The sequence below is a fragment of the Gopherus evgoodei genome, chromosome 6 (assembly GCF_007399415.2).
Source record: "Gopherus evgoodei ecotype Sinaloan lineage chromosome 6, rGopEvg1_v1.p, whole genome shotgun sequence".
Lineage (NCBI taxonomy): Eukaryota > Metazoa > Chordata > Testudines > Testudinidae > Gopherus > Gopherus evgoodei.
Genome location: NC_044327.1, coordinates 78,761,018 through 78,778,411, shown reverse-complemented (window position 1 = coordinate 78,778,411; position 17,394 = coordinate 78,761,018). Strand labels below are relative to the sequence as shown.

The 17,394-nt window shown below is 40.3% G+C and overlaps 1 protein-coding gene across 3 annotated transcripts in view; it reads left to right on the top strand.

Annotated features, from left to right (window-relative positions):
* ADGRV1 (adhesion G protein-coupled receptor V1) overlaps positions 1-17,394 on the top strand; it is a 463,719-nt gene that overhangs the window by 56,928 nt on the left and 389,397 nt on the right. For all 3 annotated transcript variants that reach the window (XM_030567084.1, XM_030567083.1, XM_030567085.1), the window contains exons 14-21: positions 1,876-2,056; positions 2,803-2,966; positions 3,859-3,982; positions 4,461-4,727; positions 6,108-6,234; positions 9,114-9,331; positions 10,690-11,433; positions 15,098-15,471. In XM_030567084.1, the coding sequence (XP_030422944.1) occupies positions 1,876-2,056; positions 2,803-2,966; positions 3,859-3,982; positions 4,461-4,727; positions 6,108-6,234; positions 9,114-9,331; positions 10,690-11,433; positions 15,098-15,471 (2,199 nt within the window). The remainder of the gene's footprint in view (positions 1-1,875; positions 2,057-2,802; positions 2,967-3,858; positions 3,983-4,460; positions 4,728-6,107; positions 6,235-9,113; positions 9,332-10,689; positions 11,434-15,097; positions 15,472-17,394) is intronic.

Here is a 17,394-nt window from a genome sequence, read left to right as displayed (position 1 = left end):
ATATTGAACATAAGAACGGCCATACTGGGTGAGACCAAAGATTCATCTAGCCCAGTATCTTGTCTTCTGACAGTGGCCAATGCCAGGTGTCCCAGAGGGAATGAACAGAACAGGTAATCATCAAGTGATCCATTCCCTGTCACCCATTCCCAGCATCTGGCAAACAGAAGCTAGGGACACCATCCCTGCCCGTCCTGGCTAATAGCCATTGATAGACCTATCCTCCATGAATGTATCTAGTTCTCTTTTGAACCCTGTTATAGTCTTGGCCTTCATAACATCCTCTGGCAAAGAATTCCACAGGTTAACTGTGCGTGGTGTGAAGAAATACTTCCTTTTGTTTGTTTTAAACCTGCTGCCTATTAATTTAATTTGATGACCTCTAGTTTGTGTGTTATGAGAAGGAGTAAATAACACTTCCTTGTTTACTTTTTCCACACTAGTCATGATTTTATAGCCCTCAATCATGTTCCCCCTTAGTTGTCTCTTTTCCAACCTGAAAAGTCCAAGTCTTATTAATTTCTCCTCATACAGCAGCCATTCCATACCCATAATAATTTTCCTTGCCCTTTTCTGAACCTTTTCAAATTCCAATCAGTTTTTTGAGATGGGGTGACCACATCTGCACACAGTATTCAAGATGTGGCCATACCATGGATTTATATAGAGACAATATGATATTTTCTGTCTTATTATCTATCCCTTTCTTAATGTTTCCCAGCATTCCGTTCTCTTTTTTGACTGCCGCGCACATTGAGTGGTTGTTTTTGGAGAATTATCCACAACGACTCCAAGATCTCTTTCTTGAGTGGTAACAGCCAATTTAGACCCCATCTTTTTATGTGTCTAGTTGGGATTATGTTTTCATATGTGCATTACTTTGCATTTACCAACATTGAATTTAATCTGCCATTTTATTGGCCAGTCACCCAGTTTTGAGAGATCCTTTTGTAGTTCTTCACATTTTGTAGTTCTTCACAGTCTGTCTGGGACTTAACTATCCTGAGTAGTTTTGTATCTGCAGATTTTGCTACTCATTGTTTACCCCTTTTTCCAGATCATTGATTGAGATGACATCTGGGTCTCTGAATCCAAATATCACCTCCTCCCCACAGAAACTGGGGTTACAGTGGCAAATCCCTTTCTCCAAAAGACTATAGGACTTTCCTTACCTAAAATGTCACCTGGGGAGGTATCCAGATGGCCTGCAACACCTCATTCTCCAGTGTATTGGGTCAGGAGCAGGTGGCTTTCCCTTCTTTCTGGGATCATCAAAGGTTGCTGGGCAACAGCTTCCCTTCATTTTCAACTCTCCTGTTGTTAGCTTGCTGGGGGATAAAATTGAAACCAGCTGCCTTGCTAACTAGTTTGGTGGCAACAAGACAAATATTTGTCAAGTGATTAGTACCTGGATGATCCTTGAGTACAATTCTGTGGATACAAATGCATGAATGTTTGATCATTTTTACAAATGTGGTATTTTGTTCTTTTATGCCTAGTAATGAATGCAGATCTTAATTATGTACTTGTTCTTTAGATCCATGCTATTTACTCATAGTTCCATAAATGAATAGCTGATGGAATATTGCCATGTAATCATTTCATACCTTTGTACACTGTGATGTAGTACGTGTGATGTGCTAAGTGGCCTTATTACATCATATAAGCTGATGACATTCCCTGCTTTCAGGGGTGGAAATGGGGTGCTGCTCATTATGCAGAAGTTAGCACAGGAAACACATGCTCATTGATTTGCTTTTTAAAGCTGTAACTTGTCTTGCCAGGTTGGTAATGGTGGACTGTGGTCCATTCTTTTCATGCTGTGAATGTTGTGAGTCTATATGATTATTTTTTGACTTAGTTTTCCTATTCTAGCTGGATGAATTCTATTCTGTGGTACTCAGTAGCCACAGTGAACTGACAAGCAAGTTGGGAACTGCCACAAAGGTCAATATAACCATTCTGAAGAATGATGATCCACATGGAGTAATTCAGTTCCTCCCTGATGAACTAGCTGTAACAATAAATGAAAGTAAAGGAGAAGCAGTCTATGCTGGTAATTCCTGTTTTGTTCAAGCTATTATAGTTTAGCTCATACTAACACCCTTAAAACCATGAGGTTATAGGAACAGTGATTGCTTTCCCAGTCAAAGAGATCACTTATTGGTGTACTGAAGGAGGCTTCTGTTACATCTATCTGCTTATACTAAACATGGATTTTTTTTGCTTTCTTTCACTCTTTTCACTGTGAGACTTGTGATCTTGATCTTTTATTCTTTTGTTTTCTGCATCTGCTTAAAGTGAGGAGGTCTAGCTGTGCAGACCCTGGAAACAGGTTGAGCCCTGTTGCGCAGATTTATATCTCTACGTTTAGGGCTTAGTTCTGCAAGTTGCTAAGAAGTACTTCCTGCAAGGCTCTCACTTCCATCAAGTTCCAATGATGTCACAAGAATTGAAGGTGCTCAGCGTTTTGCAGAAGATGGCCAGTATTTTTCAGATAAGGTTTTATTTCACCAGGAGAGGCATATCATTTGGCTGCCTGGCTCTTCAGCAGTTTCCAATTATACCCAAAGTGGAAATGCCTCAGTGTACCTATTTCTTATATCCATGTGACATTTTTTATGTCTTTTATATAGTTGTCTCACATATTGTGTTTTTAACGGTTCTACCAAAAAGGATTCCCAGAATGATTAGTTCCCCTCCTCTTCTTTTTCATTGAATTAGCTTTGTCAGTCTGCCTCTCTTTAATTTTTATTGTTTTGTGGATGCACACTTATCATATTGGATGTTTGCATTTCACAGCTGCTTACAGAATTGTAAGAAACCAAGGAAACTATGGAAATGTCAGTGTGTCTTGGGTTGTTGAACCAGTCTCTACCAATGACATCTACCCAGTGCAAGGGACAGTTTTCTTTGGAAACCAGGAGTTTTCAAAAACGATCACCATTTACTCATTGCCAGATGAGGTAAATATTTTAGACGAACATAGTTTGTTACTTTACTTTGGTGTGAGAACATTGAGAGACATGTGCTATGACTTTAAACCTTGCAAAGCAGTAATTTTTGTTTTAAAAGAAGCTAATTAAAAGAACAGCTTTATAGAAGAGGAAATCAAAGTCCTCAAACAGGATGGAGCTAGACCATAACAGTCACAGAAGATGAACATACCTTCAAACAAAGAATACCAGTATAGTAAAATTGAAAGTTACAAGAGGCTGTTTGGGTCCTTAAAAAATAGATGTCCAGCCCTAGGGAAGCCAATGAAAGAAACAAGCTATAGATGTATAGTAGAATATATAAGATAGAAATCAGGAGGGTTAAGAGGGAATTTGAATAGTAAGTAGCACATAGCCAAAGAGACATAAAGCAACATGAAATTCTTTTAAGAATATGGAAGCAGGAAACTGAAAGAGAATTTTTGGGTCTGCTGGCCCACAAAGGAAATAAAAGGAACAATTAAAGAGAAAAAGGAAGATATTTCAGAGAAGCTAAATTACTTCTCTGTATCAGTATTTACCAGGGAGGAAACTAGAAATCTGCCTCAGACCTACTCTTTTCAAATAATAGAGTGAGGCATTAAGACCCTAGTTCAGCAAAGTACTTAAGTATGGATTTAAATCCCATTATCTGCATTGAGATTTAAACATAAGTTTGAGTGCTTTCCTGATTTGGGGCTCCAAAGCTGCAGACCTATGGTGGTCTCTGGTCTCTTTCTGTACAAGCATATGGATAATACACATCTCTAAGGATGAGTGAATCGGGACTGGCCCTCAGAGCTTCCTCTGCTTTTGATTATCTCATTTTAATTTCTTCCTGTTTGCATGAAACAGATTTACTTCATATTACCTCTTCCTTTAGCTACCTGAAGAAATGGAAGTGTTCACCATCAGCCTTGCCAATACCACTGGGGGAGCCAGAGTTGGAAACACAACCAGTGCAGTTTTACAAATCACAAGGAATGATGACCCCATATACTTTTCAGGTTAGATCCCATTCCTTTGAAAGTGCAGTTACAAATACATTTACTATTGTTAGTGTTCTTATTATTGAGACAAGATAAATGTTAAAGGTGACATCTTGGTCCCATTGAAGCCAATGTCAAAACTCCTATTGATTTGAATGGAGCCAGGATTTCACCCAAGTGCTTTATATTTTGATACAGTTTTTGCTTGCTTTCTTCCCCAAGATGCTTTTTTTTGGTCTGTTTGTTTCTTTTTGATTTAGCCAGAGCCTTTTCTTCATGTGTCTCACTATTCCATTTTTCCATGCTGAGGTGGGGTAGGTGGCCAGGTCAATATCCTCCCATACTGAAAATGTTTCCTCAAACTTTTCCAGATTTTCCTTTTGTCTCCCTAAGGAATTGTTCTGCAGTTTAACTTTGTAGGATTAAACAGTGATGTCTAGCATAGGAAGCTGATGGTTTAAAGGACGCTGCTGAATTTGTAATTTATCTATTTCAGATCCTGTTGTTGTGAAGGTTCAAGAAGGAGATTTTGCTCACATTACAGTCCTAAGGAATGGATCTGCTGATGTAGCCATTACCGTCTTATATGCCACAGTTGATGGAAGAGCCACAGTTGAAGATGGAGATTTCATTTCCAGTGGAAGGAGTGAAGCCCTTGTGTTTGATGTTGGGGAAAGAGAACACAAAATATTGGTATTTATTAGTGAAGATGATACCCCTGAAACAGATGAAACTTTTTACATCATCCTCTTTAATTCTACAGGTGAAAATACTTATTTGCTCTAAATACAGTAGTTGTTGCCTCTCTCATTTTGTTTTTGCTGAAATCCAGTATCTTGCAAAGAGTTGATAAAATAGTACATTCTCATTGCTGAGTTTCACAATAGGAAAGTGACTGTCAACAGATCTGTAAAGTGAACGTGCACAGTGTATATAGAATTTATGCCTATATTCTCTTGTATTGAATTGCTTGATTGAAGGCTCACAAACCAGCTAATATTGTTGATGTCATTTCTGCAGAAACCCTTATTCTGTAATTCTCAATGGTTTTTTTAACCCTTTAAAGTTAACATTTGGAAAATCAGAAATGCCATTGAATTGGCCACCAAAACATTGTGTTAAAGAATTTCTTTATTGTAGAAATTTATATAAATGAGGATTTTTCTGAAATCATGAGCTGCAATTGTGCCAGGCATAAGAAATAATAAGACTTAAAAAAACCCTGGCATTCTTGGCAAGATAACATGGTTTGAAATTGATTATTCCTTTCATTGATATTCCTTGTGCACTCATTTCAGATAAAAATACTTATATGTTTAAAAAAAGAAGATGGTGTTGTGGGAATCTTCATTCACATACTCACAAAACCAAACAAAGAAAAATATGCCACAACTTCTGAAGTACTATAAGTGATTCTGGAGGCAAGGGGTTAAAAAAGCTTGAGAGAACATGGAATTTATAAGTAAATAAGATGTTTCTGTGTTTATTCCTGATGGAAAAATACTGTGTTTTGTTTCTATGAAATATTACACATATTGGCCTTGATCCTGAAAGGCACGATAAGACTTCCACTCCAGTGTAAGTGTGGGTGGACTCTATAGAAGATGTGAATAAAGTTAAGTACTAAGCAGAGTAGAAGTTAGTCTGAAGTCTCTTAATTGTTTGGTCACTCTTAAGAGTACAGGTTGGAAAAAAAAGGAGGGAATGGACAGAATATGTACATACCTGGGGATGGGTGAGAACGAGTAGGATTCTTGGCATGCAAATAAGACACAGCCTCACATTCCTCTTTTTGGCATTAGTCCTGCTATTAGCCAGCAATAACATGGCAGTCAAGTAGTAGTGTTTTCCCAAGTTCCGGGCCAGGCTCCTCTACCTGGCTCATTACTTTTATCTTGCACTTGTACACACAACACTTTACAATTGCACTGTGCAGGATAAAGCCCATTGTAATTTATTGCCTCTGTATTTCCTATTATACTAAAATGTCTCAAATATTGCTTATATAGGTAAAGATTTGAACCTTTAATTTTTTGTCTGTATGCATGAAAATAGTTGGACGAGAAAACTACTCCATTGATAATCACATTACATTAGCTTTTCACTTTTTTTATTTGAAACCATATAAATCCTTGGCTTTTAGGTGATACCGTAGTCTACAGGACTGGGATGGCTACCATTGTCATTGAAGCGAATGATGACCCGAATGGCATTTTCTCTTTGGAACCTATTGACAAGCCGGTGGAAGAAGGCAAGACTAATGTTTTTTTGTAAGTAGAGTTTAAAATGATACCTTCCAAGAAATACTTTGTGATGCTTCACTGAAAGTATTTCAGTCTAAGCCACATACCAAGTTTGCATGTACAATAGTTACATAAAAGAGACTTTTGAATTAAACAAAATCTGAATAAAAATAAATTAGAAGAATATTTAGGGGAACAAATGTTATGTTCTAAAGTGTGTTTATATAACAAAAATACTTACAGAAACCACTCAGACATTTGATAGATGAAGTGTGTACATCAGTAATCATGATATGGTTGACCGATTATATATTTTTCATGTACTGAAGATATGAAATAGCTGAATGATCAAGCAGACATGACCTAGAATAATAAACGCTAAAGAACCCAACAACCCCTCCCCCAACCCATTGTTTCTCAAACTGGGGTCGCTGCTTGTGCAGGGAAAGCCCCTGGCAGGCTGGGCCGGTTTGTTTACCTGCCCCATCCGCAAGTCCGGCCAGTCGCGGCTCCCATTGGCCACGGTTCGCTGTTCCGGGCCAATGGCGGCTGCTGGAAGCGGCGCGGGCTGAGGGAGATATTGGCTGCCACTTCCAGCAGCTCCCATTGGCCTGCAGCGGTGAACCGCGGCTAGTGGGAGCCACTGTCAGCTGGACCTGTGGACAGGGCAAGTAAACAAACTGGCCCGGCCCGCCAGGGGCTTTTCCTACACAACTGGCGACCCCAGTTTGAGAAACACTGCCCTAACCCAGGACTGCCCTGAGGATTCAGGGAGCCTGAGGCAAAGCAATTTCGGGGGCCCCTTCCATAAAAAAAAGTTGCAATATTATAGAATACTATATTCTCGTAGGGGCCCCTGTGGGGTCCGGGGCAAATTGCCCCACTTGGCCCCCTGTGTGGCCCTGCCCTAACCCAACAGTATTTCACTATGCAGCTGGTGCTGATGTCATGGGGAGTTACCTAGCTGTTTCCCTGCATCTTGCTTTGAAAAAGTTACCCCCCATTGTTTGTTTTGTTTTACCTGCCTCTTACAGGATGACATGGCCCTTCAGATAGGACACCCCTTTAGGCTGAAAACATCCTCTCCTGAGCTGAGAATAAAACCCATTACTCTTGTACCCATGCAAGGAATGTATGTTAACAGAAGCAGCAGGGGTTAAGAAGTTGGCTTTGCTTGGCAGGTGGCCCTAGTTATGCTGCTAATTAGCTCAGTAGGAGGTATATAAGATGCTGATGACCCCCAAGATCAAAACTGGGAGGTCATAGAGATCAATCAAAGAGATGATACTAAGGGCTTTAGGCTAAGTATCTGGAAAGGGGATTTTTTTCATACTACTTTTTGTTTTCTTAGACTTGATCCATTTTTTGGCAGAAGCACGTGGCTGGGACCCTCAGTGGAAAGGTCCTTGTGATGTATTGCTTTGTAAAAGGTCTAATAAATATAGCATCCCAGGAAAGGGAAACACCTGGATATTAAGCAACCTGGTGTTTAGAATCTTTTTATGCTGGGGGAACCTTGGATCTGTTATGATTATCTCTTCTTTGTCATCCTATTTGCAGAATGAGTGGGCTGGATTTGGCCATGTGTGAGGAAAGTTGATTTAAATTAATAGTGAGGGTGAGGAGGAAGCAAAGCATACCCTTTTTGATGAGGCTCTGTTTAGCTAGCACATTGTCAATGTGTTAATTATATTATTGGTGCACTTAGTTGGTGAAGGCACTATGAATAGCTGCTTTGGTTTCTTTCATTTGTGGTGTTCTGCAGTGCCTTTTAGTAAAATATGTTGTCACCAGGTAAATATGTAAAAGAGCCAAATGCTGTTTTCAGGTGCACCATTGTAAACATGGAGTAACTCTTGATTTCAGTGGGGTAACACCAGTTTTTTTAATGGCAGAATTACCATGGGGTGACTGAATATGGGGAAAAATATTTTGATGAATAAAATTACAGTCATCCAGCTACTTTCCATGCTCATGTGTATATTCTTTTTAAATAGAACCCCCCAGCCTTCTGCATCTGATGCATGAAAAACACAGTTTACACAGGTCACTATCTTGAAGATCTCATAATCTAAAATTGATGAAAGAGGCAGAAGGGTAGGAGTAGAAAAAATTGTAGCCCATCAGACACGGTTGGGCTTGGGTTGAAAGGAGAGATTTGATTTTTGGAGGTCACTTGGTACACATGTGATAGAACTGTTTTCCAAACATAGAAGGCAGCATGAAAAACTCTTTTACAAAGATTAAATATAATACAGTGGCCTACTCCATGTGGCACAACTCCGGCCAGTATCTTGCCCCAGTGACTGTGTAACCTACAGCATTCTGCATTAGCTCAGGTGGTAGAGGCCTGTGTTTTGGACTTGTTGACCCTGGGTTCAGTCTGTACTGACTATCATGGTGTTTATATATCTTCAGCTGAGATTTGTGGTGTATGCACATGTAGGTCTCATCAAATTAAAACTAATTCGCATGTTGGTGAGTAACTGGACCTCAAAAACCAGTTACACAGAATGGGTTAGAACAGTGAATTTGATTGCTTCTTATAGACTTGGAACTGTCAGATTTATGGGATACAGAGCTCCTTTCTATGCTTAGATATGCAAGTGCATGTTTCCATGCAGCTTAAAAGTATTGCACTGCAGGCACTCTTATAGGCCATACCAGATTTTTTTGGAAGGTATGTAATGTAGAGTCATGTAGCTGAGAGCGGAATTGAGTCATGAAGGTGCAGATCTTCAACGGGGTAGGGAAAGGTATTCTTCATACTTAAAATGGCTGTGGATTATTTAGAGAACTGTAAATTGTACTTGTATAGTACTGGCTTGTACCCAGATTTTTTTTGCTCTCTTTGACTGTTGATACACATTTGCCAGAAAGCTCACTGTGTCTAATTCATTGCATAGGATTCTGAGACAGAGAGGACACTTTGGCAATGTGTCTTTGACCTGGCAACTCTTTGAGAACGATTCTGCTTTGGAGCCAGGACAAGAGTTTTATGAAATCTATGGGACTGTGTGGTTCATGGATGGCGAAGGATCAAAGGCAGTAACTCTTCATGCCATTCCTGATAAAATTCCTGAATTCAATGAATTTTATACCTTAAAGCTGCTGAATGCTTCAGGTACTGTTCCCCCACCCCACACCTTCTAAAACCAGGAGAATTTTATACCTTAATTATAGAAAGTTTCATAGAAGTAGCTCTGTTTCTGTCATTTGAATTTTCTATTTCTATCCTATAACTTTCCAGCAAGAAGTTTTATTTTTACATCTTATTTTATTTTAGTCACAGCTTGATCCAACACAGATGCATGAGTACTGTGCAGATATTCTATTCCCGAATTATTATTGTTATGATAAATTTGAAACAGTCTGGCAGCCATTTAGGGGTTTCTCATTTGGTTGGGACTACATTATGGCCAAGATTTTCCAAAGTGACTAGTGACTTGGGGTGCATCAGTATTTTGGGTACTTAATTTAGAGGGGTCTGATTTTCAAAGAGAGGGTGCTCAGCATTTTCTGACAATGAAGCCTCTCTAAAGTTTCTGGGGCTGAGCATCCCAAAATGTATTCTCCCCAAACCGCTAATTGCTCCTAAAAATGTTGGCCTATGTGTTTAAAGCACAGTCCCTCAATGGAGAGGGAAGTGGTGACCCTTCGGGCAGCTGAATGCTATTGGTGCTAGTGGCTACATAATCCTGCCATAATGTGTCTTGTCCCTGCAGAGAAGTACAAATGTGGATGAGTGTGGCTACTTTAATTACCATGAGATCCATCTGCTGTTTTTTTTATAGATTCCAGGACCATGGTCAAAGTCTCCTTTACTTGCTAGGGACTTTCATTCCCAGAAAGAAATGAAAATAACTCTGACCCTACCCCAGTCAGCTCCTAATGACTCAGTATTTCATGCAGCTTAGCAAATTATTAGTGTGAGAAATTCACAGACCTTTCACTATAGATCTATGTGGATCCAACTATGGACTAGACTTGCTGTGAATAGCTCTTTGCAATCCAGAGGCAGTGGCCCAAGTTCTGTTCTCATTTACAGTAGTATGTTTGTGTAGTAACTTCAATATTAATGAAAATAAATTTGGCCCGGTATCTCTACCAGATGACTCAAACGTAGGCCATCCTATGGCTAATTCAACAGAAATGGGGTGAATCAAGTCTCAGAAGAAAGTCACACTCTCTGCATACTTTATACCTGACAATGGATAACACATGCATCACAACACACTTTTAAACAGAAATCATTCATGCAAGTTTTTAATTAATAATGTTGAAGTGACATTTGATTCATAGTAGAACATTTTGAACACTTCCTTTGTCACACAATTTTAGTTCCTTTAAAAAAGTATTTTATTATTAAAAGCATTTTTGGTTGCATAAATAGATCTTATTTCAGACAGTGGTATCTGAGGTGGAATCCTTAATGGAATCTTAAGGAATCCTATTAACTTTTGTTTAATTTTCATTACACAGGTGGGTCTCCAGGCCCTGGTGGCCAGTTAGCTGAAACCAATCTTGCTGTAATTGTGATGATCCCATTCAATGATGACCCTTTTGGAGTCTTTGTCATAGACCCAGAGAGCCAGGACCGGGAGATAGTGGAAGATGTTCTCTCTGAAGATGATCTCTCCTACATTACAAACTTTACAATTTGGAGGCAACAGGGTACCTTTGGAGATGTCCGGGTAGGCTGGGAAATATTATCCAGTGTGTTCCCAGCAGGACTACCACCAATGATAGATTTCTTATTGCTTGGATCATTCTCAAATTCTGTACGGTCTCAACCTCATAGGAGGCGTCATCACAGTGAAACAGATGCTTTGTACTTCAGTGGAAAAGAGGATGCATTTGGAACTGTTGACCCTGACTTCCACTTCAGTTGGGATAACTTGCTTTTCAACTTTACATTTTCAGCTTGGGTGATTCCTAACCTCAATAGTGATGGGTTTATAGTAGCAAAGGACAATTACAATGGGACCATGTATTATGGTGTGAAAATCCAAACAAATGAATCCCATGTTTCTGTCATGCTTCATTACACAACACTGGTGTCCAATATTACATATGTGGCCAAGACAACTATCATGAAATATGTGAAAGAAAATACTTGGCTTCATCTTCTGATTACTCTGGAGGATGGCATAATTGAGTTTTACATTGATGGAAATCCAGTGCCTGGAGGAATGAAAAGCCTCAAAGGAGCAGCAATTGCTGATGGTGAGAAAACAATCTTCATTTTTTCTTCTTCTATAAAAGTAAAATTCTGCCCTAAGCAGCAAATCCAGTCCCATTGAAAAGTATATTCATAATATTGAAATAAAGCTACTATATGTGAAAGTTTTCTTTTTTAACTAGAAGAAAACTTCTTGATAGATTTTCAGAAAATAGATTTCAAGGAGTTATAGTAGTACAACTTTCATTAAAGTCAAATAAAGTTATGCAGCTGAAACTGCAACATTTTGAAAATAGAATTTTATCATGTCTATTAACTTGCCTGAAACACCTTATGGATTTAATAGAGTGGTTTTTTTTTCAGGATTTAGATTTACTTGAACATGTGTATGCATAATATTTTTAAAATTCTGCTAAGATATGTAGGCTCTACTCCTGAAAACACTCACAAGAACACATAAGCATGTGCATATCATATTGTGAGGCGTTAGTGTGTTCCAGGTATGTGTCAGGCACACAGAAGGAACATGTTTTCTGGATGTGTGTGATATATTTAGCCTTTGTGAAATGCTTAAGATGCACAGAAGGTGCTGGAAAGGGGTTCAGAGAGAGTCAAATTTAGAAATAAACAGCTGAGAAAATGAAAAGAACTGCAATAGAAATGCATCTTTGAAACAGCATGAATGACACCACTACTACAAACAACTAGAAAATAAATTATTTTTCTTCTTTAGAAAAGGGAAAAAATGAGGAAAACTCTTATGATAGGAAGATTTTTATGATACCACTATCATAGTAAGGGGCTGTTGTCTTCTTTCTCGCTATCTGTAGTGGAGAGGCCTGGACATGGCAAAAGAAGGGGAAGAGATGGTTCCTGAGGAGCTGTGAGAAACACAGCTCTGCTTCTCCTCTGCAGCTCCAGCTGGCGATCCATCTCTGCATCGCTAACTGTGACTTGTTAGAGAGAGACTATCTGTTAGTTAGCCACTGTCATAAACAGATAGCTAAGGGTTAACATCTCTTTCACCTGGAAAGAAGTAATCTGAAACACCTGACCAGAGGACCAATCAGGAAACAAGACTTTTTCAAATCTGGGTGGAGGGAACTTTGTGTGTGAGTCTTTTGTTCTTTGTTCTTCTGCCTGTCCCTCTCAGCTAAGGGAAGGATTTTTCTATTTCCTGCTTTCTAATCTTCTGTTTCCAAGTTGTGAATACAAAGATGGTTTGTTGTTTTGTATTTACATGTCTATAGTTGCTGGAGTGCTTTGAATTGTATTCTTTTTTAATAAGGCTGTTTATTCAATATTCTTTTAAGCAAATGACCCTGTATTTGTCACCTTAATACAGAGAGACCATTTTTATGTATTTTTCTTTCTTTTTATATAAAGCTTTCTTTTAAGACCTGTTGGAGTTTTTCTTTAGTGGGGAACTCCAGGGAACTGAATCTGTACTCACCAGGGAATTGGTGGGAGGAAGAAGTCAGGGGGAAATCTGTGTGTGTTAGATTTACTAGCCTGACTTTGCATTTCCTCTGGGTGAAGAGGGAAGTGCTTGTGTTTCCAGGACTGGAAATAGAGAGGGTGGAGTCCCTCTATTTAGATTCACGGAGTTCGTTTCTGTGTATCTCTCCAGGAACACCTGGAGGGGGGAAGGGAAAAGGTTTATTTCCCTTTGTTGTGAGACTCAAGGGATTTGGGTCTTGGGGTCCCCAGGGAAGGTTTTTGGGGGGACCAGAGTGCCCCAAAACACTCTAATTTTTTGGGTGGTGGCAGCTTTACCAGGTCCAAGCTGGTAACTAAGCTTGGAGGTTTTCATGCTAACCCCCATATTTTGGACGCTAAGGTCCAAATCTGGGACTAGGTTTATGATAGCCACAGATGGTTCACTGGCTGGTGAGCAGTAGCCAGGTGTGTGACTGGGAGGTAGGATGACCATATGTCCCATTTTGGCCGGGACAGTCCCTTTTTAAGGCCCGTCTCAACTGTCTCAACCTTTTTGGCAGAAGTGGGCAAGAAGAAATGGGACAAATGCCCACTTTTGTCAAAAAAGTGGGGTGCAGAGGAACATGTGTGTGGAAGGTGATCAACAATGCCAACGCCATGTGTGTGTAGGGGGGTATGGCTTACACAGGGCTTGGGCACACAGGGTTTCAATGCCAGCCCCGTGCAAGGAATGGGCCTTGGGTGAGTGATGCCAGCCCCATGCAGCGGTAGAGGCCAGCTCAGGCAACTGGTTGGTGCATGGGGCGGGCTTGGGTGAATGGCTTGGACCAGCCCCACGCAGGGTGATGGGGAGGGCTTGCGCTAGCCCCATGCAGTGTCCGGTTTCTCTTTGGGAAATAAGGTCACCTTAATGGAAGGGCAGTTCATGGGGATATTATACTCACTTTCCCCTGCCACGCTAATATAATCTTTGATAGTTGTCATATGAGAGCCGTTGCATCTCTGTTGGTTTAAGGCAGCTCTAGTGTGAATGCAAGGACAAACCTTACACTGATTCTGGGTGGCTATCATAGACATGCTCAACATTTGCACTTCAGTTGATGTAGATCAGTCATTTGAATTACAAATGATTGAATGCTCTCATGTGAGCCAAGCCTTTGGAGGAGCTCTCAGATATTTGGGGTGATCTGTGCAATTGCTTGTAATGTCGGCCTTTGTACTATTCTGTGGTTCCTCAAGGTTTTGATCCAGCTCTGTCTTCTCTTCTTGCATTCAACATTATTATCTATTCTCTAGTTTCATAGTAGTAGAACTCATGACTTAACTTACTTATCTTTAGCTGACTTGGCACATCTTCTAAACATTTTGTGGTCTGTAGATGAGTGGACTCACCCCTGCAGCGCCTCCTGCTGGTGACTTCTGGGAATTAGCTCGAATCCAGCTCCGGAGCGCCCTCTGCAGGCCGGTGATCCGCTGCCTGTTGGTCCCCATGTCCCTCCCAGGACCCCTAGCATTAGCCCCTTAGTCTCAGGGTCTCCCTTCCCCAGGGAACTCCCACCCACTATCCCCACCTCACCTCAGTATACGGCCACTGCCAGTCATTGTCTAGCCCCTTCATCCTGGGGCAGACTGCACTATCAGCCTACTCATCACTGGCTGGGTTGGGTTTGGACCTGCTGCCTTGGCCTACCCTGGGCTGCCCTCTGCAACCCCCAGTACCTATTAGCCCAATGCTAGGTCATAGCCTGGGGTTTTCTAGGCAGGAGCTCCCCAGCTCCTCTGCCTTTCCCCAGCCCTGCTTCACTGAGGTACCCTGGCTGTAGCTTCTAAGCAGCCAGGCTCTTCTCCCTCTACAGGCAGAGGGAGACTGCTTGGGCTTCTGGCTCACAGCCTCTTATAGGGGCCAGCTGGGCCTGGTTGGGGCATGGCTCCAACTGAGCCTACTTTCCCTAATCAGCCCAGGCTTCTTGCCCCAGCCACATCCCTCTCCTGGCCTGTTTTAAGTCCTTCAGGGCAGGAGCAGAGGACCACCCTGCTACATGGTCCTTAGATGTGTTTTGGGGAAAATATATTAAGATGGTATCCATACTGTTCAACATATGCTTGTTTTACGCGTGGAAGCTCAGCCAGGGTATGACAGTTACATTATTAAGAGATTATAAGAGCTAATAAGACAAAAGAAACCACCGTGACAGCTTTTCATTTACACACTTTTATTATTTCGGGGCAAAAGTATGAAAGTAGTATAAATGTTCATTTCTCTTCCAGGTCCGGGAATAGTAAGAGTTGGTGCAGGGGTGAATGGCAGCAGCAGGTATACAGGATTGATGCAAGATGTGAGGCTTTATGAACGTAAATTGACAAGAACAGAGATCGATGAACTTCATGCCACCCCAGCAAGAACTGATGTGCACCCCATCTCTGGATATTTAGAGTACCGACAGGGAGAAACTAAGAAGTCATTCATTGTGTCCGCAAGAGATGATGAGGAAGAGGAAGGAGAGGAGTTATTCATACTAAAGCTTGTCTCTGTGCACGGAGGAGCTCGAATTCCAGAAGAAAACACCATAGCAAGATTAAGAGTACAAAAAAGTGACAATGCAAATGGGCTATTTGGCTTCACAGGAGCATGTATTCCTGAGGTAAGATGACTATCAAAAAGACAATGGGTGAAATTCTGGGCCCAGTGAAGTCAAGTGGCTTCAGTGTGGCCAAGATTTCACTCTATTGCTTTTAATGCATGGGAAGCAAAATCACTTGGCTTTAAAATCTTGCGGACAATACATTTGTTATCTAATATAGCACCATATTCTTTCATACTGGAGAATGAAATTGACACCTGTGAACTTTTTAGTAACTGTTTTTAAAAACCCATAAAATATTTTTGTTTAGAAAATAAATCAGCCCCTATTTAGCAGACTAATTCTGAAAATAACTCATTCCTCACTCATGTCTAATATCTGAGATTAAATCTGTGGTAAACTTCGCCCCTCTACCTCCTTCTTTCTTGGGTCACGAGTATTGTAATCCTTTACTTATTTCTCTACGTGAAATTCAGTATGCTAGACAGTGTTGCCAACTCTTGCAGTTTAATTGCAGTGTCATGATATGCACTGTTTTTCTTAAAAACCCAGCTCCTGGAGTGAAGTAAAATGTATTATTATTTTTTTAAAATCTTATAATTTGTAATCCAATCTCATGACTTTTTTTCCGGGGGTCTCAACATTTTGGCCCTTTCTTCCTTTCTCTTCCCTTTCTGTGCATGTATCTATGTTCCTTCTCTTATTACAAGTAAATGTCCTCCAGCAGGGCCTGGAGAAGATCTAAAGCTCCCCAAGGATTGCTCAGGAGAGTGATGTTATCTTTCTAGGACATGAGGCAGGAAGTACAACTGAGTATCTGCAGAACCGTAATTGACCAAGTGCAATTTCTGCAATTTCTTTCAGTTTGAGTAGTTTAGGGGTTACATGCCACAATAGTAAGTACAACATTTTCAGATGGAAATGTGGTTTTCATTTGTCTCTTTGGTCTTGAACCTTTTGTAAATATTTGCTTTACATCCTTTTTACCCCCAGCTTACTGACAAGGTCTTCATTGTTTTCTAAATGCATGTTCCCATTTGAGGACAATGAACCAACTACATCAAACCATAGATGTATTATCCTAGATTTCTAAACATTGGTGGTCCAAACTGTGATATCATTACTTGCTTTGAAAAGTACCATATTCCCAGTAGTCCCATTGAATCAGGCCTTTGGTTCTCTTTCCCAAGCCTAGCTTCAAAGAATTTACCAAACAACTGAAATATTAAGTCTGCACAACATTGGTAAATCCTCAAAGAAGGGAAGAACTTATTCTGTTGATAAAGTGGAATATTAACCAGTAATTAAATAGGAAAGCTTTGCCATGCATTAAAAAATATAACTATCCTTATGAACATCCACTTTGTTCTACTATTTTAAGCATTAGTGCTTTCACCATTTTAAATAAAGTCTCTCTGTTTTCAGTGGTTTGTAAAGCACAAATAAATGGGAAACTAAAATCATAATAAGAGCAGGAGTACTTGTGGCACCTTAGAGACTAACAACTTTATTTCAGCATGAGCTTTCGTGAGCTACAGCTCACTTCTTTGGATGCACAGAATGGAACACACAGACAGGAGATATTTATACATACAGAGAACATGAAAAGGTGGAAGTATGCATACCAATAGGAAGAGTCAAATCAATTGAGATGAGCTGTCATCAGCAGGAGAAAAAAAACTTTTGAAGTGATAATTAAGATGACCCATAGAAGGTGTGAGGAGAACTTAACATAGGGAAATAGATTCAATTAGTGTAATGACCCAGCCATTCCCAGTCTCTGTTTAAGCCTATCTTCTGTCTGTGTGTTCCATTCTATGCATCCGAAGAAGTGAGCTGTAGCTCACGAAAGCTCATGCTGAATTAAATTTGTTAGTCTCTAAGCCCACGTCCAGACTAACCCGCAGCATCGGCCGGTTAAAATCGATTGCTCGGGGATCGATATATCGCGTCTAGTCTGGACGCGATGTATCGATCCCCGAG